We start from the raw sequence: 20,609 nt of genomic DNA, 5'->3' as shown, positions 1-20,609 counted from the left end.
TTTATTTATTTGCAATTTTTTTTATATATTTATTTCTGTGATGGAAAATTTCGACATTGGACTGGGAATAATTTTTGGACAGATTGTCAGATTTTTAATGGGTTCCGGAAAAACGTTTTAAAGCCGTCTCGAAATTTTTGATTATACAACTTTCGGTATTATTCTTTACCTTATATTTATCATTAACTATTCGTTTGTGCACGAAAGTCTATTTGTGCTGGAAAAAGCAGGATTTTCCAATCTTGCCAAGATGACCGACTCTTAGTAACAACAAAACGCACCATTGCCAAACTTAAAACCTTTCACATGATAGATGGTTTTGCGATATAGCACATGTTACGCCAACCTGTTTAAACGAAATGTATCTATAGAATGCGTTATATACTTACTATATTTCACTTCGTACGCAATATATCCGCTAGTATGAATACGGTTATGGTAGGTTGAACGTTTGATAACGTGCGATAATATAGGTGCTGCTACGCAACCATTATAGACGTCCATTCCACGCCATTTGAATAAGCTCCTTTGTTTTTTGTAAAATATTTGATTTTCAAGAATTGCAGCGAACTAAATTATTGTTCAGTCCTCCCTAGTTGTTCATTTTTTTTTACACAACGGTTCTCTTTAGAATATTAGAAATCGAAACAAACGAATCGAGGACTATTCGACTTCATTTACTATTGTTATCACTGCTCGCTGCCACTGATATTATCCCGGTTAACTTATAATAATCGAGGTAGTTCTGGGACGCCCGAGTTAGACGAGTCACCATCTATCATAGATTCGAAGTCACTCGAGTCAATTGAATGGAATCTCTCTAGCTCTTTATCAGCTAACCCCCAGACTAGACTCGGTGATTTATTCGACTCGAGAGTCAGATGATCGTGACTTTATTTCTTTGCCCAGAAAAGATATATAATAGTACATAGGGTGTATACATGAATAATAACGATCACACAGATAGGTAAATATTTCGAATTTTGTGATATAACGCGAAACCTTGTTTCAGAAATAGCGTTCGTACTAATTTACATAGTACCTGAAAGTGGTTTTCGATAACGTGTCAGAGAGCGGAGAAAGTAGCTTCAACTATTTTGAATTGTTTATTGTGTGTGGTAAATCGTGCAAGTCTACGCTTGTAAAGCTCCCGTTGGGTTATGTTTTATTTAGTATAGCTAGATGTTGGACTAGATCTTATTGATCGACGATCTCTATTTTTAACGACGAGCGAAAGCGTTAAACATCCGATTCGAGACATCGTAATTGTGCGCCATGCACATGGGGTTATTCATAAATGAGTTTGGTATTAAAAAATTAAAAAAAAATCAATCTTTGTTTTGAAGATATTGTTAACTAGTGTCGCAATTTCATAGAAAAATTAGTTAGTGCCTATAGAAGTGTTGTAGTTCAGTACGTGTTCTACTCTAGTCTTCTCAAATAAATCAACTTTTCCAAGTAATTGTATAGTTTTCATAATTACATAACGAATATTTGGCTGTGTTTCATATGTTACGACATATACCAGCTTAACTTATTATATTGAGTGGAATTGTGGTACATGCCAAAAGAGTACAACGAAGCAGCCATGCAAATGGTGATTGGCAAGCATACACATGTATTGTTCTGATATTGTCCCAACGCCAAATTTTCTATCTGCTTCCTTCGATTTTGCTTATCTTAGGTTAGTATAAGATATGTAAGATCATTGAATAACCTAAATAGAATCAAAGAAATCGGATTAGAAATTAGTGGTGGAGCAGTAACGGGGTAATACTGATACAGTTGCCAAGTACGCTGTATCACAGAATAGGGGCGAATAAAAAACACGCGACTTTGCTCCTCAATGCCGAATACGTTGAAGTTTTGCTACAAAAATTTGCTCGTAACGTGTTTATGTCCACAGCGTGATACGATAAAAGATAAATTGGCTGATAGAATAACAATTTCCGAATGTTTGGCATGTTTCCACGAAACGGCTCATATTACAAGTACGATAGTTTAAAGTCTCTCGATTACATGTAGGATCGCTACGATTAATACTGACATATTTTTGATTTTCTGCTATCTGATTCAGAATAAGCTAATTGACTCATAAAAATGCTTTGACACTGTTCCGTTAAGCTTGAAATTTTAAATTCAGCCAACTTTGCCAATCCTATCTAGTTGTTGCCAGATAGAACAACTAAAATGTTCAAGAGCCAGGATAAATCTAGTTCAGTTCAGTCCACTCGGTCACTCACACCCTTGGTGGTGTGGTGGGCATAAGCACAAGCTAACCAGGTCTTGGGAACTTAAGAACACTTACGCAGTTTACGATTCGATGTCTGTTAGAACAGAAAAGATTTTGGCAGTCTGCTACTACTCATCGTGCAAGCACCTGCAGACTTTCCCATGTTTTAGTTAAATATCTAAACTAAAAATAATTATATTTGGAACACTTTATTTCCGCTGACAATGATCACATTCATTAGTTATGTCTGGCTTTGTGGTTTTAACAGCCAACTAGTAGATTCCCTTGCCCTATACGACCTAATTTAACGTGAGAATTGACTAAAAGAAACATGAATCCTATCAGATACAACGCACCCCATGATACGCGCAGTCATTACATAGATTTTTTCATTTTAACAGATAGTTGTAGGTTACGTTGCACACACTCTCTCACTTTCTGCTAGTAATAAATTGTTCTCTGGATGATTTGTTGAAAATCACCGATTTTTTTTTCAAATTCTATGACATTTGAGAAACCGTCCATCCGATTTCCTTCTCCGAGTCATTAAAAATACCAACGCCGCGGCCTCAAAGCCGTTCATTCATGACTTATGTTATCACAAGCTGATCGAGTAGTTTTTATTTTCAATTTGAATTAAATTGTTTTAAAACATCGTTTTGTAACTTTTTAATATCGATATAAGGGGTTTATATTATAAATAGTTGTTATTTGAATCGCTAGTCATGCATTAAATACTAGAAAAACCATTCTGTATGTCACTGTCTTTCTGTAAAATGTACCCAAAGTGCGAGTCAATTCATCTGTAAATACTTCGGCAGATATGACGTTGGCGTTATTCTCTGGAATAGAACTTTCCAAAAATGGAAGCCAGCCACAATTGTTTTTGAAAGCTTGTTGCTTTGATTGAAGCTTTTTGCATAAACCATAGCGCCATTTATCTAACTACTATTCCAGGTATTTAATAACAGGTTTTGCCTTTTTTTCTTTTTGAAATACGAGCAATTTTTTTTTTATCTCAGTCGATTCGTTTGATTTGTCATTTGTTATATCTGTTGAATAGAAACGAAGACATTTTTAGTGTTGGATTCAAGACTGTTAGGTCTAAATATTCAAATGCTTTCATTGTAGAATTGAATTAGAACAATGTGATATATAGTGGATTACATGGATTTTATAACATTTTCATTATTACTTCATTATTTCATTTAGAAAGAGCAAATAGACGCTTTCATTTGAATTTTTTGGAAGCTGTGAAATGCGTCTATAATGCTTGATAAAATTTTAAGATTTGAGCAATAGCAATGCTCGATTTCAATAGATTAGGATCGCGTATGTCGTATGTGATCCAAAATTAGCATTAAAGCAAGAAAAGAATCGATAGTTAGCGATTCACCAGAGCGCCATATTGTTTATTCAACTTATTAGAGAAGTTTCAACAACACGCGTTGAGACAAAACACGTGCCCCGTAAACGGGAGGGAACATTAATTAATTTTTAATTAACTGTAAAGATTATAGAGAAGCCTTTTAAACAACGTTCCTTTCATTTCAGACGAGAGAGTTACTTATAAACCCGCGTAGATCGCTTATTGCTTGCATCGGTGAGACCGGGGATATATCAGTAATTTTGCGGCAATACAGGAAATAATAAACGGCAAAAGTGATCGAATATCCCGGACGTCCAAACCTCGAATGATTTCCAAAAAGGACAAATACACAGCATCAAAGCATCAATTTGGGAATTGAAGACTGATCTTTACATCGCCAGCTGCGTTTAAAAAATACTTCTTATACATCAAAGCAATAGCTATTGGGTATAAACAACATCTAAAGATATATACTTATTTCTGAAATTTACATAAAAGACATTACAATAGAACTGAATCGAAAAATATACCGTCAGAATGGAACATTTACTTGCTGCGTTTCTTGCGTTAATCTATGTTACGACAATATCGGGAAATCCCGTCTACAACCCAGGAAGCATGCTTGGATTGGAGGAAGATGCCACAGAATTCCATGAACAAAGAAAATTAGAAGAAACAAAAGAATATGCAGAAGAAAACGAGATAGATCCGAGACTGTGAGTATCAGCTTTTTATAATAATGTTGTTCTCCCATTGCTCTCAAAGGGAAGTGAAATCAAGTTAGCTAGGTTTACTGGGAAACGTACGAAATTTCATTTATTTGCCGAGAAATTTTTAACGGAATTTAATTTCAAACTAGACATTGAACTAATACAGATATCAAAAATAACATATAAATCTTCAAATTTGTAGCTAAGTCGAAAGGATTAATATTTTCACTTGGCTCCAATCAGAAAAAAGCACTACCGCATGCACTTAAGCACTACCGCATTAATTGGACGCAGAATCGGTCTGCGGGTCGGTTTGCTAAATTTGTTGTTGCGTTGTGAAAAATACTTCATTTCGACACAATTGATAGACCATTCAATTTTGAATTTTTTGTACCTAAGTATGGGAGAGCTGCCAAATGTCTATTACTTTTACAAATTTTCTCCGAGTTCTACATAGGACTCCATATTCATGCCAAATTTAGATTTTTAATCATCCGCGCACACCATCAAATAGTATAATTATTTTAACAATTTGCTGACATTACGGTAACGATATTAATCATTATTCGATTTTTTCGTCCACATATTTGAGGCTTATTCTTTTGTTCTTATTTGTATATGTGAGACTGTTATAAAATAGCCAAACAAATATGAACAATAAAAAACGGCGTTGATGGAAAAACTCATTGGTCAGATATAAAAGCTTTCGCGATATAAAATATTTTTTGAAACTTCAGCTTATGAACTTCCTTTGCGTCTGTAGTTTCAGGAAATACCTACATAATTAGACGATCAAGTTCCGCTGGTATTGTAATAATATGCACGAACAATAACTTGGTACAATAGTTTCGCTTTACAAATTATTGGTGAAATATATATTACACTGAAATTTGGAATATTCTGACATTCATAAACGCAATTTAGTACCAAATATCCGGAAAAATAAGAATCTAGAGTTACATCGATGTATAGTATTGCCATTGCAATATAGAAGCATATTAGTATTGAAATCAATATTAAAAATGTAAAAAATATATTTGGTTAAAAAAGTTTGTTTTTTGCTTTGAACGTAAGATCCATTAAATTGGCGGTTTTGAAATAAATATTTCCAAGTAATTTTGAAAGCTCATAAAATTGACTATTGCAAATAAAAATTGATATCGCAAAGATTAATAAATACCAGTAAGCTAATGCGTTTTTTATTAAAATCAAGTATCTGTAAAAAATAGACACTTGAATTTGAATCAAAATTTTAATCGAGAAAAATTATAGTTGTTCGACTTGATTATATCTAATCTAAATAATAAAAGACACACGAGTATGCTCAGTTTGTACTTATATCCAATGGCCACAATAAAACAAATAGAAACGTTCCCTTTGCCATAACTGTTATTAGGATTTCTTCGGATTTGCTCAAAGCAGATTCAAACTCAGATATTTATTTTCGTCATGCTGCCACTGAGTATACTGTCATGGGCTATTCAAACTAAAAAACTAACGGTGTATTACGCGTTATCAGGTACAGATTTACGTGAGACTTGTTTAATTTGAAATCAACTTCAGGTCAATCAAGTCAGGAAAACAACTGTGAAATAATGAATTAAATAAAGTACCATGCGCTACTCAAACTAAAAAGAATTACGCGACAGTGAGTATGAAACCTAAACCAATCCGACCGGTAACACAACCACGCCGCAGTGAATTCCACATAAATGAAGTTCTTGAAAAAACTTTTGGCATAAAATTCAAAAGTTCTCTCTGGTGATCGCAAAAGTAGTGCAAATATTTAAAATGGTGGAATTTTTAGAATAGAAGAAAAGGTTTTCAAAATCATAAATCAAACAGCGTATCCGTTTTCCAACACCTTTGCTTAATTCAAGGATCAGATAATTTGTTTTCAATCCCATTAGTTTGACTTTGCATTTACTAACGCCAACTTTAACTCATAACCCCTCCTTTTCATCGTTATGAATCATAACACCCCATGCAGTCAATGAAGAATATAGCAGCTATCTTATTTTTAAAATTTCAGGGATCTTTCCCGTTCCGCATATACAGAAATTATTATGGGCAAGGGGGCGGGATCGTTTGCGTTGGTGAAACAATTCTCCAAATTGCGATGCCAGTGTATTTAAGTCAAATCCCTAACTATTAGGTCATAGTCTGTTGAGTGATCTATTATATGAACCTTCATGTGGCGCAGTTCAGTCGACTCATTCAAAAATATTCTGTGAATGTCGGTTTTTTTTTATCATTATTCATCTTACTTCGCATACGAAAATGGTGCGTCACAGTTTTTTCGACGATAAAGTAGCAACTAATAATTAATTCATTCAAAAATAACAGACAAATCAAAAGTGTTATGAACATCTATTAGACCGAATTTCGTCGAGATCTGCGATTAAATCTTCCATTTATCAAAATGCGATCTTATCATCGTTAACGACTGTATCGAAACCGCGATATCAGTCAATTTCAACTGATAGTTTAATAATGTTTCAACAAAATACAACTTCACGAGCTTTTACATAAGCACTCAATTATTTTTTCAAGCACAAACACTTGGCCCAATGTTAATATGAAGCACTCTTACGTCTAACTACAATATGAGAATTTCGGGATTGGATAGCATATTAGGAATTTATATATACAAAAATTTAGACAAATTACTGGAGTGAAAACATTGGGCGGGACATATAAATAATAAATTAATGGTAGATTTGTACTCAACACAAAAGATTATGTTTTGATACACAGAAAAACTATATATTTATGCGTTTTTTTAATTGTGCAACCACTCAGACTGTGACATTACAAAAGAAAAACGTTGTAATACTAAATCTTATAGATATTTGTCCAATGACGCAATATTTCATTGCGATCAGGAAATTAACAAAACGATTTCTGAATATTTGAAAAAAATTAAAATAAAGTTGAGCCAAAATTGAGAGATCTGACCTTTATTATAGGTCAGTAGGACGAATAACAAAACAACTTTAGGAAATCGTGTTCCAAATATATGCAAATGTAAATAAAGTCGTCCAACTTACTACCTATTTGTTAATAACTACTTAGCAATAATGTAAATTGTAATTGACACGACGAAGCGTTACATTTTTGTAAATTTTACTCGAATTTAACAGTAATTGAAAACAAACATGCTGTTTATAACGCTTTTCTTACTATGTAACGCTTTTCACACTAAGAAATATACGTTAATTAAAAATAACTGAAATAATTTTAGAGCCTATTGAAGAAAGATTCACGGTAAAAGTCGTTATAGTAATGATAATGAGCGTCTGGCTTCAGTTTCTGTTATATAAACTATATGTAGCTGGAAGTAGAGTAATCAAACACTTCCGGAAATTTGGATTCCTTGGCTATTCATGTCAATTAGTCGTGATGACATTACCGGTATTTTGTTTGAATTCAATTCATATTTTTCTGGAATTTTGATTTCGCGTCAATTTCTAACATAAATTGTATAAAATATATAATTACATTATCATATAAAATGTAAATATTACAAAACATTACGTAAACTCGAACAACGAAATTTAAATTCATTGGTACGGTTGAACCCTGTGCAAAGTGACTTATCTCGCCCAATCAGGATTGCTCAAATCCGAATACTGATATTACAGGATTTCACAACTGTTAATACAACGCAAAGCTGACAATTCCAACTGACAACAAGATTCCGGTTCTTACAAATAAAAAGTAGCTTGCTGTAGTAGTATAGTGTTAAATATTTGCGGCTGCTTATATATGGTGTGTCCAGGGGCGGACACCCGGAGGGGGCGAAGAGGGGCGGTCGCCCCTCCAATAATTTCACAAAAAATTTTAATACATGTTGTTTCCGCCTTACAAAATCATCATTTCCGAAAAGTGCGATAGTCAAGCGCAAATAAACGGTTAATAGTTACCGATATTATAACTGTTTTCTTACAATAATGTGGACCATAGCGAATTCGGAGCACCTCACATTTGTGAAACATGCGCGCCCGCACGGGTAATACTCCGTCTTCAAACGCACCGCCGATCACGCGCCACGGTTTTGCACAACTTATTCATTTTTGTACAATTTAATATGGTTTTCTCATTGTCAAAATCTTTCAATAGTGTTATTGTTGGCACTTGCGAGAGAAGTGAAAGAGGCAAACTGTATTTCATTACACCAATTATTATTATCGCTAAAAAATTAACTAGATCTAAAGTTGTTATAAACAATTTTCACCGCTGGACGTATCTTTTCACGTTATGGATTTTGTGCAAGGCCCAGCATAATTCGCCGTCAAAGATCAAAGCATTTACTATGTCGAAACGCCTATTCGAATTTTCAGATCACAGAAACTATCTAAAAAAGATATCCTTCTGAATTTTTTTTGAAAACTGAAAACGTCGCCAATAACGCGTGCAATTACCTTTTGCTAAAATCGCTGATTGTTTTCATCATTGTGACTCATTATTTAGGTCGTAAACGCCTTTACGTTGGCGTTTATCCTCTCTAAATCACAAATTTTCCACAAACATGTGACACGATGACTATGACAATTATTTTATTTTCGTACAAGCACGGACTTATGAACCCGGCCATAAGTTGAATAGCGGCAATATAAAATACTAAAAATAAAACTGTAAACAATATAGGTTTAGTTGAGGCCCGCGACAGTCTAAAAACGCTTTTCTAGTCATCGAAAATCGCAAAATTACGTGTGCCCACGGCACAAATTATGTTTGCTTGACCTTTAAAAACATTTCGTCACTAAAGTCGAAACACAGTCAATTGTGAGCGGGATTTGCCTTTTTATCCATTACTTTTAAATTGACGTCGAAAATTTTCGTGTTAACATTAAACAAAGCTGAGAACGCTATTTTTCATCGGTTTGTGATGATATAAAAGATAATTAAAGTATATTCGATCAATTTTTGTATTTTTATTGTACTGAAATAACTTTTACTACGTGAAAATTGACAGAAAATTTACGGATTTTTCGAACAGTTTTATCTTCAAAAATAATCGGAGTGACAACATTGCGATTGAGCGGAGCCAGTGTTACAAGTACATCTCAAATTTGTCGAATTCGCAAAATAGCAAAAATACGGATCAAAACAATATATAAACGGTCAGTTTACCACACATTTTTATGCCCGTATCGGTCTTTGATTGATTACTTTGCACAAGTGAAAAATCATTTTTCGTTGAAAAAGTCGGCTCTATTAACAAGTGGCGTAATCGCGGAGACTGTTCCGCGTGGATTTCGAGACGGTGAATTTGTATTTTTGATTTACTACGGTACTTTATAATTATGTGTACTTTATAATTATTTTCATTGTATGAAGTAAAATTGTACTATATGGGATTTTATATCAGATATCGAGATTTTTGTAACACATATCGCCCTGGTACTTTAGTTTAGTAATATTTTTATTTTGGCGTAATGGGTCGCAACCGCGAGTTACGTTGCACACAATTAAATTAATATATAAGGTCATTTTAGAATCTCGTAGCTGTCATGGATTGAATATTTTACGCGACAGAAAAATCATACGCTTAAATAGGCGGCTCTTTTAACGAGCGCGTAATCGGGTGCTTGTTGCAGACGGAAATGGGAAGTTTCGACTTTGACCCCCCCTCCGCTCCCCACCTTTTTTTTTTAAATCCTGGCTGCGCGCCTGAACTTGTGCCTGTTTATTTTCGTATTAAATTATAAATAAAACTGCAAAGTCATTGCGTGAATCCTGAATGTTATTTCGAGTCAAATGATGATTTAATAAATCGGCAGTAATGGCAATTCTACAGGTAAATAATAATTCCCTGGTAAAATTCAGGAAAAAATTCGCACATAAGCTTGTTACCTTGTTTTGCATTCCTAATTTTACGAAACGCCGTTAGTGCGCTTTATGCAGAACTAGGAATTGGAACAATAACCTAATACACTCCTCAAATTTATTATTTTCTGTTTGTTAGCAAGAGCCGTGGGCTAATTCTCGCGGAATTTAAGAAATTGGTTCAGTGACGCGCAAGTTCCGTGTCTAAGCAAAGCAGCCTCGATATATGAGTAGCAAAATGACATTGTAATACTTAAAGAATTACATGACAGGTTATTGTTACGTGACGATACACGGCGCGGTGTTTTTCGGTAGGCGATCCAAGTTCGCCCACCCAAAATTATGGAAAGTGTCCGCCCCTGGGTGTCCATTATATTTCGGCCGATTTTATAGTAATAACAATTGTAGGTTTGAATGAATTTTATTGTATGTTAAATGAAAACTACAAGACCATTAAGAATTATTAATAAACAAAGACGAAGATATTTTTCGTTGTTTCTTTTATAAAATTGGGAGAAATATTTTAGACACTCTGTATGTAAACGGTGCTTATATCTAACAATATACTATACTGTGTATAAGGGTTCGTTCGTAGCGAAAAGCGTCCTATTAAAATTGAAATGGAATTTTTCTTATTTATTTATTAAATAAGTTGGGTGGTACCTGAATAAATATACACTGCACGACAAGCACACGTGAGGTTAGCTCTGTATATTGGTAACAACACAATAACTTCTAAAAATGGAAACAAAAGCATCACGTTATACAGATTAGGAGAGATAACTGGGTGGCAAGGTGTGCACTGTCACGGCGATATATCAATTTTTATTGTAAATACTTAAGGTAAATGTCTAAATTTAAATGAATTTTTTGCCTCAAAAATACACAATCCATACCGCAAGTTTTTAAAACAGTGTGTAATATAACCTCGGTGTTGAACGGGTAGCGTCAGAAATTGACGGATTTCTAGATAAACGGGCACAGAAAGTAAGTGATAGACGGCTATTACACAGTTCGACTTTAAAAACTACGCACTATATCTCGCAAATTTCTAAATAGTAGATACTGCGATAAAATATTGTTTATCGTTAGAACCACTATATTAAATCGAAATGACAGATTCCAAGATGAACTATAACGATTACGCGAGCGAAATACGAGACGCGAAACACATCATGCGAAATTGTTCTAAATTTACTTTGCGCAACTCATTTTTAACATTTAAACAAGTTCATCAACAATGCAATTTTGTGTCAATTAGCATGATATACAGGGTGGCATTAATTATCAATAAATATTAAATACTTTGAGGTACCCTCATCACTACCCTGTATATTTTAGCTATAAAAAGTGACCAATTTTGGCTCGATCGGGAAAGTTTTAGAAGTACGCATTCAACTACGAAGCTCTTTTTAACCAATTAATGGTTTAATTTATATAATGTTGGAATTTTGATAACTTATTTTGGGTTGTGTATGGTGCTGGTAAACGAGTTGAGACAGACAAACATTTCTCAGACTTAAATTTAGATTTTTTGTAAAGGTCAAAAGGGAGCAGCCAATAAAATTTCCAAGATTTTCTATGAAAATGTAAAAGCTAATTTTCTCTCATCAAAACATTTAGCCCAATTATCAGAATTCAATTTAATATCCTAACATTCATAACGTGTTGAAGATAAGATGAATAAATAAACGTCTGGAACCCAAGCATGTCAAAACATATTGTGCCCTAATGTTAACATAATATTGTTCTAATGACTTAACTTATTTTAAAGCTGTTATGGCATATTTTAATGGAGGTGACTATTTTTGTATTGTTATTTACTTTCGAATTATGGGAGAATTCTTGTTCGCAAAGTGACGCCTATTCCGTGACGCATCAGCTCGAGAGACATATAACTCTGCTATACTAAAAATTCGTTATTCTATTAGAGCCCTTATCAGAAACTGACCACTCTACTAAGTCCAAATATTGTCAGTCAAGTATGCTTTTTTGCACCAAAAATTGAATACCAAGGTAAAAACGTTCTAATATTTATTTTGCCAGGACACAACAATACTCTGAGAACAGCATTGGTCCGTACGAATGTTCCACTCATATTCAATGTGTGAACGATGGAACTTGTGTGACGACTGGAAGTGGAAAAATTTGCAACTGCTCTAGTGAATATTTGGGGCCATATTGTGATTATTCGGCGAGCTCAATTGACAAAGCTTTGAGAGTGCATCCGCTATTCAAAGGTAAGCTCAGATCGCTGTAATTTCAGCCTGCAATATTGACGACACATCTGGATTTCCAATCATGGTTTTGGGGTCAGTGTCGGTTTTAAATGATTTAACGAACTTTTATATTCGCCATTTTTTTATAACAGACAGATGGTGTTGAAATATTTGTTTTATCAAATTTTAGTGAAATAAGGTTTAAACTCATGAATATGCGCACTAGTTTGAAGGGAGTAAGAATACAAAAATGACTATTTTAATAAATATTTCTACTTGAACGATATGAGTGGAGAGAAATTTAGAGCAGTTGCGATGAACTAGCACTGACCTTCTAGTTGTTGATTATAAAGAAGGTATATTCAGCACAATGGAGGACTCCATTACTTTCAATAATACATCAGCCATTGACATTTTTCTAATTTGGCACGCGAAACGCTAATGAAATCTAAATTTACACCATCGTCCAAAACTCCGACATTACCCGATTCCATTTCACGGTTAATAACTCCTTCGCGTGTCATCTACTGATATTCTAAGCGTGTTTACTCTAAAGCAAAAGTTGTCTGAAATGGCCCCTCGCTCCAAAGATATACCTGTGACATCTACCGACACAATAAATTAAAATGCAAAATTGGGAATGACGCAATTTTATATTTACCCAAATTGCTGTAAATTGTTATTAAATTTTCTGCTATCAGAAGAGCCATCTAAAAATTTCCAGAAATATGTCTGTTGCGTTAATATATATTAAAATTTCCAAAACAATTTGTGACAAAATTGGCCGATATTACGGGAATGATATGGTGCTACTGGGTAAAGACTGGACCAATTTCAAATTTTTGTGGTTGCCGGCTGGGATAGTGGCATAAATACATGTTTTAAGCCCACCAAACTAATACCGCAATATATTTATATTAAATTCCATCTCCCAATAACTTTGTGGGTTGCATCCAGAGATAAAAGTAATTTGTGGAATCTATTTAAAAAAATGGAAATTTTTGTAATAAATTAACGAAATTTGCAAATTACTTGAATCTTTGAATCAATATTTCTCAATAATGCTTCATTGGTTATTTGGCCTTAATAGCTCCTCCAATCAATTTTAAATCTATTCATTCTAGTATCATTTGCTGAATGCATGACGAAGGCAGGAAAAACTGCTGGAATAAATGCGCTTGGTCTACTTGAAAAATGCGGTGGAGGACAGAACATGTGCTGGTTACACGAAGGTAAGTAGATGTAGCACTTCATACCTGGAATTATATTTCCGAAATTACTCCAAACAAATCCCCAAATCAATCACTGTGACGTAGGAGTTACTTAGATTTGGCACGAAAATGAAGACTTCGCGTTGGCATATCACACCTAACTTACCACTTACTGTGGAAAATGCGGAATCTGACCACTGAAATTGAGCCAAGATAAAAAATTTCCAACATGCGATGCCGACATAGTTAGGCCAACAAGTAAATTAGAAAAAAATGATAGTATGGCAGTAATAAAAGAAGATTTGATTTGAATGAGAAGGTCATTTATATTTTTTAAGAGGCTTTTTTCTTTTATCACTGTAAAATCCACGCGTTGTGCCTCAAACTTTAACTAGTAAATCCGAAATAATATTTATGATAAATTCTTCAAATAGTTTTCTCTATTTCCCACATTTAACCATTTTCCATTTTCTCAGGCGGAGTTAAAGGACTTAAATGCTTTTTCTGGTGCTTGACTAATGGAATGCGATTATCATTGACCGAAGCAAAACCGAGTGAAGAGTCACGGCTTTCGCTATACAAAGAAGTGTTTCAAAAATTTTCTCGTGAGCGACATCTACCGGAGAAACCGAAGCAACATCGCCCAAGAGGGGTCCCGGTCGCATCTCTCCAAATTAACCTATATGATACATCTAACCAAGACTATCCATACTCGAAACATGGTACATTTGGATTGCCGGAAATTAGCATAAAACCGAGTGTTTCGTTCTGGACTCCTAACTATAAACCAGTTACGTACGTACCTAAAGGCCAGCCGTACGGATCACCGTATGCCTCAGAGAAAGGACGAGATCCGATCTACGAACCCTTACCCTCTGAAGAAAATCCTTTTAGGTATCCTAAAAGTCACGAAATTACCGCATCTGAACCGAGTGACGACAACGATGAAATGGGCTCTGTTGACGATAAGGGGTTAAATAATTTTATCTGGGAGGTACATACATATGGCACAGAAGACTCCGATGAAGATCAGCATAAGGATTCTCAAAAAGAGAAACCCCCACTAGAAGAAGCACCGGGCAACAACTTTTTGAATGACGCAGTGCATGACGTCATGCTGGACATTTACGACAGTAATGTCGTCGAAGCTAGTGATGATAATGACGACATAGTTGACGATACCGAATTCGTGTCATCGCCATATGATGGGCCATTTCCTTACCACGACGAATCGTCTAATATGCGAGAAGGGCCTCCGACAGAATAAATAGAGGTATATTCAGGTCTAAAATTTCCGTAAACTTGAGGAAATTTTTAAATAAATACGTTATGGAAGCAGAAAGCGCCATATTGGTGCAAGACTCTTTACTGACATACACAGAAACTTTTCCAAAGCCTCAAACATGTTTAATTAATCAACGTGCAAGTTGTCCACATAACACAATATTCACATACCCATATGATTCTATATGACAAAACTTTGCCCTGTCTAGAATCTAAACCCTAATCCCAGAAGATTAGTACAATAAACGTTACTATAATACGTAGTAATTTTAGAATATATAAAAATGGAGAAGAAAATCCCAGTGTAAACATAATGTCTTAGATATTGTTCGTGCCCATTTGCATACTAATGACACATTTGTAGTTGTCTTATTGTTTCCTGAACTATTAAAATTACCTTATTATATTGTATAGAAACATACCAACACTTTTTTTAATATTTTCGTTAATTTTATAATTCAACCATTGTCTAAATGCGCCGGTGTATGACGTCACAATCTGCATTGTGAAAAATGATTATGATGTAACTCTCTCCGAGTATATTTTTTCATTGTGGAAAAACTTCATTATTAAGTCACTGAACGGAAAACTTAGTAAAACACTTGGAGAAATATACTTGTTTTAGTGACATCGTGGATGCCATACCGCCATACTAACGTATTAGCTCTTTTTCACAAACGATATATTTTGTATTGACATTGCCATTACTAATATTGGACTTCTGGTGTGACTAAGCAGGATTATGAAGTCGGAATATCCCACACTAAACTCTGAGCCCTTCAAAAAAAACGCCGCCTATCTTAACGCTCTGCATGAGAAAGCTTATTAGTTTCAGGAGCGAACTTGTACTTATAAAAAAAAACGTAAAATTCCCACTCCAACAAAGTAACTATTTCGACGTCAACAAATTCAAAATACGACTCCGAATAACATTCGACTCCACGTCTATGTTATAGCGACTAGACGGTTACAAATGCTCGTTATTATTCTTCAATTTTGAACCTCAAGAGATAAAGTGTATTCATCCATTTCATGAGAAACCATGAATTTAACCAAAAGTCGACACGTGATCGCAAACTCGACTTTTTTAAATCATTGGATCTTTCTAAGAGCGTAATTGTTATAGACCTATAAAGTATTTTGCCCATTTTAATTTTGCTGTGCGTTAACAAGCTATCTACATTTAAGAATCCTATTTACGTCGAGTAATCGACGCTATTCTGTAGTCAACAATTTAATACTGGTGGATATTTATCACAGAAAAAATCGAAACAAACGAAAAAAATCGTAAACGATTTTGAAATGTCAAATAGCGACGTGAAATAACGGTTCCCTTACATTTGAACCCGTAATTTGAACCCACGACAATTGCACCTGCATACTATTTCAACTATGTTTTTTTTTTACGAATATTTGAACCCATACGAACCATAACCCATGGATTTTAAAACCCTCATATAGATTGAACCCGCGGATATACGGGTGCAAATGTATGGGTTCAAATGTACGTGGGTTCAAGTTTACTGGCAGCGAAATTACACCTCATTATGTCATCTATAAAACTTGAAGCCTGCATTATTTCGTCATCTATTGTACAAATAAATATGATTTATGAAGACTTGTCTGTTTAACGATAACAACTTTACAGAGAAATAAGAATTATTTGAAATATTTTTCCGTCAGGCTAAGTCATATTACGCTCCCAATGCGATGGATACATAGCTGTGGGGTGTGGATATACTAAGCATCAAATTTAAATGACATTTGAAATCATCTTTTTATAGGATGCTAGTCCTTTCTATCCGAACAAGACCATATACACGCAGTCATTGGTATCTAACAATATAGGTAAGGACTACTATAGTATGAAAACAGTTAGCCTATAGCACGGAGAAAGATTTGAAATTACTGACCTTATTTCAAGACAAGACGTAAGCCGCTGACCTTCATTGGAGCTCAATGAGAATTGAGAATTCTATGTTTATTAACCGCAATTGATAATCAACATATTCAATTCTTCTTTATGACAAATGGCCGGCTCACTGACTACATCACTACTATATTACGGTATTATATGCTTACTGGTGATTTGCTCTTGAAAAAGACCTGGTAAAGGAAAACGGAACATTAACAAAATCTAAGCGTGTTTCAAATTAGAACATACATTACGGCAGAGGTAACATATGGATACTTTCTGTAGATATATCCGACTGTCGTGAAAGCGCTAGTTGTCAATTTTCGGACTGACTGTCATTGCGCTATGTCTATGAGTCGGTGGTTCAAGCGTAGGACTCAAATATGATGGCATTCCAGATTAAATATCTCGAATTCAAATCTCATGCCAAGCAGCTCGTCCACACTCAGGGTGTAATAAATTGAGTAGCTCCTATTCTCACTATAGTAGCTCATTATATAACATTGGTCGCTTGTGCGCAGCCGTGTTTGAAGTAAAGGGCGTAAGACGTCGTAAAAAAAGTAAAATTGACTCATTGGGCAGTCGCACTTGCATATAGATAGAATTTCATATTTACAAATAGAAAGCCGTCAAGGTGGTTTTATTATGGGCCGGCACTGAACTCTAAAACGAGCATAAGAACAGCGAATACGTTGATTGCTCTAGAATTCTAAATTCATCGAAAAGTCATTGAAGAAGGTTGTAACCAAAGAGCGATTGCGTGAAACCCTTAGCGACAATTTGAACAGTCGCACTGCACTAAATTATTCCGGTGGACATCATACCTGTTAACACATGCAACGTAAAAGCATAAATAGAGCAACAGGTCTTGGATCTTTTGTACAAAGCCCCCACCAACGCTCAAATTAAGAAAATTACTGATTATCCAGTTGGGGTTTGGAATGCAAATTTTTAAATCATTACTAACCTCAACTAGGGTAATTACTAGTTTGTTATTTAAAAACGTGGCGTTTTTCTCAATTCTCACATTAGTGGCGGGGGCTTTGTTCAATAGATCCCAGGTCTTTCAATACAGGCATCCTACGTATTGCTTACGTTAATATTATTGTCAGAAGTACAAGGAATCGGATATCCAAGTCTTTTTGTTGAGGGTTACTTGAGTCCGTGTCTCGACTCTAGTTACCCCAGCACTGCGAATTATTTCGTCATTGTGAAAACGCAATGCATTAAAAATAAATTGATGGCTAAATATGCCGGTAAGACAAACAAAACCCCACATGAGGTCTATTTGAGCATTAACTCTAAATAAATGAGGCTTAGAATCCGGAAATCGTTTTAATTACAGTGACTAAAACGTGCATGCATAATAAGAAAATAAACACTTGAAAAAAAAACATGCCTCGCAATAGACTACGGATGGAAGCGGATTCTGGAGACTTCGAAAACTGGTTAAGAACCGCCCACTTCGCTAATGGTTTTTCTTAAATATGGCTTCTCAATTAATCCCATTGATTATCAAGAGCCTGTTTCTACAAGTTGCCACGTTAGGGATTGGTTAAATAATGAATTATAACAAACACATATTATTTGAGAAGTGTGTTTCTTCATATCGGCCTCAACTTTTGCGGGGACGTACCGAAAATTAAGATTTTGTAATAACAAATGAATTCGTTGACATTATATTACCTTCAACTGAGGACTAAATGTCAATCAAGGTAACTTTACGAGTCTTGTGAGTACAGAATTAACACTCTGACTCATACATGATTATACTTTATATTGGCTAACTTCTATAATTTAGAACTAGAAATAACGTGTCTACTTCGATCGCATTGGTTCTGGTGACCTAAGGCCGACCCTGTTTTCACGCCTTCATATGTCTTTGTACAAGCATCTACTAATACGTAAGGTTTTAGAATCCGGCACAGCTTGTCCTATTCGAAATCATGCCAGCGTAATTGATCCAGCGCTGCAGCAATTAGGCTATCGCGCGCATTCAACTTCTAACTATTCAAATGCATCGAATAACAAATAATTTTCAGCCCGATACTGCCTTACGTTATTACGGTACCCTTCTCACTACTGCGGTAACCGTGGAACTACCCACGGCTGAATTATTTCGTTTATAAACAAAACTAATACAAAATCTCACACATTAAATCGAAAACTATGACAAGAACACGTTTAGCAAACAATCTGCCCGGAAAATTTGCGCAGGTAAAAGGGGTCTCCTGACGAGAACAAAATTTTGATTGTTGCGTAAAAGTTCATATCTTGTGAGTTAACAATGAAAGCTTTCCTGGCCATTGAACTAAGTTCGACTATTTGTTGCCAGAAATCAATGCTCAATTTAGTCATAAGAAGTTTTAGCTTATGGAAACTGATCCTCCGCCTTTATACAAATTTGTCACAAGCAATTTGATCAACAGCGATAATTAGGAACTGAGAACTAATTTTAATTTACAATCCGCCTTTCGGTGTCGTATTTCGATTTCTCTGGATAACGAATAGAACGCTTAATTAATTTATATCTACCAGTAAGTTAACGTAACAGAGAAGACAATTTGTAACGGAAAAACCAAACCGCAACATTGAATCGATTCTTCGATCGATCGAAGTGAGAAAACATGTCTTGGTAAAAAGTCTAGGCAGCTGATAGATTTGGATTCTGGGTGTCGCTAAAATATATAAGTATAATAATATTATAAGTTTATTTCGACTCCATAATCAGCATAACAATACAAATATAAGCGAGAAAACAAGATGAGATAGCCTCCGCTGTGGTTCTCGTAACCCTTGTTCTGTAAAGGTTTTTTCCGCCATTAGAGGCATGCGTATATTGAATGGACGAGTCACAAACAGGACAAAATCAATGTGAAATTAATACATTTGTAGGCTTGATGTTGCTGCTTTATTAGCCGACTGTATATCACACCTCTGTCCCACTTTCCGGCACTACTTCAATTATTTCGTTTGTGTTGCAGGAAGTAAAAATCATGTTGATTGATTGATTATTATCAGATATCTATTTACCAGACCGTTTTAGGTTTCCCATGCGCCTATGTATGTAAGTTTGATTTTGATTATCTGTTAGTAATTATGACGACTATTAGCGCGCATTAAGGTTATGTCGAATAACATTGTGGATTTTGTATATTTTTTTCATTGTTGCAATGCTTGTTTTCCGACTGAAAAAACAATAAATCTGTCTCTGTTAAAGTATTTAATTTAGCATAGCATATTGTGAATCTTTTTGTGATTTCTCATTTCGGGAGTTGCTAGTTGTTTTGAAAGCGAGTAGTTTGTTTGTGAGAAAGCCTTTAGCGCGAATTACGATAGGATTTGAACAGTTTTGCAATTATTTTCATATCCGAATCATGTTCACTTGCCTTTGTTACGATACCGTTAATTAATTTGTCTAATACAGAATGTAACTCGCGCTGTCACGTGCAATTGTCAAAAAATAAAATTTAAACGAATAGGAAAAACACCCGGATTGATACGTTACTTTGGTATTACGTCACGCTTTACGATTTACTACTGAGTGTTCCCGTTGTAAATAGTAAATATCTGTATTAAAATATTTGTATCTGTATTCATTTACTAAAACTAAATTTTGCTATACTATATAAAATTTAAAATGATATTTTATATAAACTGTATTATTCGATTAAAAAATATTACTAGAGAAATAAAATAACATATTTATATTTCCTGTTTATTGAATCATGGGAACACCAACATATAGTGGCCGTTTTGGGATGACGTTGCGGCGCAATCGCCGGAATCGCTTTGCGTTACCATATTTTTGTCGAGAGTTGGTTTTTTCCATTACT

The 20,609-nt window shown here is 34.8% G+C and overlaps 1 protein-coding gene across 1 annotated transcript; it reads left to right on the top strand.

Moving 5' to 3' along the window:
* Positions 1-3,795: 3,795 nt before the first annotated feature.
* Positions 3,796-16,468, top strand: LOC120345014 (uncharacterized). Its single transcript, XM_039414418.2, has 4 exons — positions 3,796-4,318; positions 12,191-12,384; positions 13,488-13,595; positions 14,051-16,468. Exons 1-4 carry the CDS (start codon positions 4,140-4,142, stop codon positions 14,839-14,841), a joined length of 1,272 nt encoding a protein of 423 aa, XP_039270352.2. The 5' UTR covers positions 3,796-4,139; the 3' UTR covers positions 14,842-16,468.
* The last annotated feature ends 4,141 nt before the right edge of the window (positions 16,469-20,609 follow it).

The sequence above is a fragment of the Styela clava genome, chromosome 10, assembly GCF_964204865.1.
Source record: "Styela clava chromosome 10, kaStyClav1.hap1.2, whole genome shotgun sequence".
In the NCBI taxonomy this organism is placed as follows: Eukaryota; Metazoa; Chordata; class Ascidiacea; order Stolidobranchia; family Styelidae; genus Styela; species Styela clava.
Note: the sequence above shows the minus strand (reverse complement) of the source record. Positions and strands in the feature narration are given on the sequence as shown.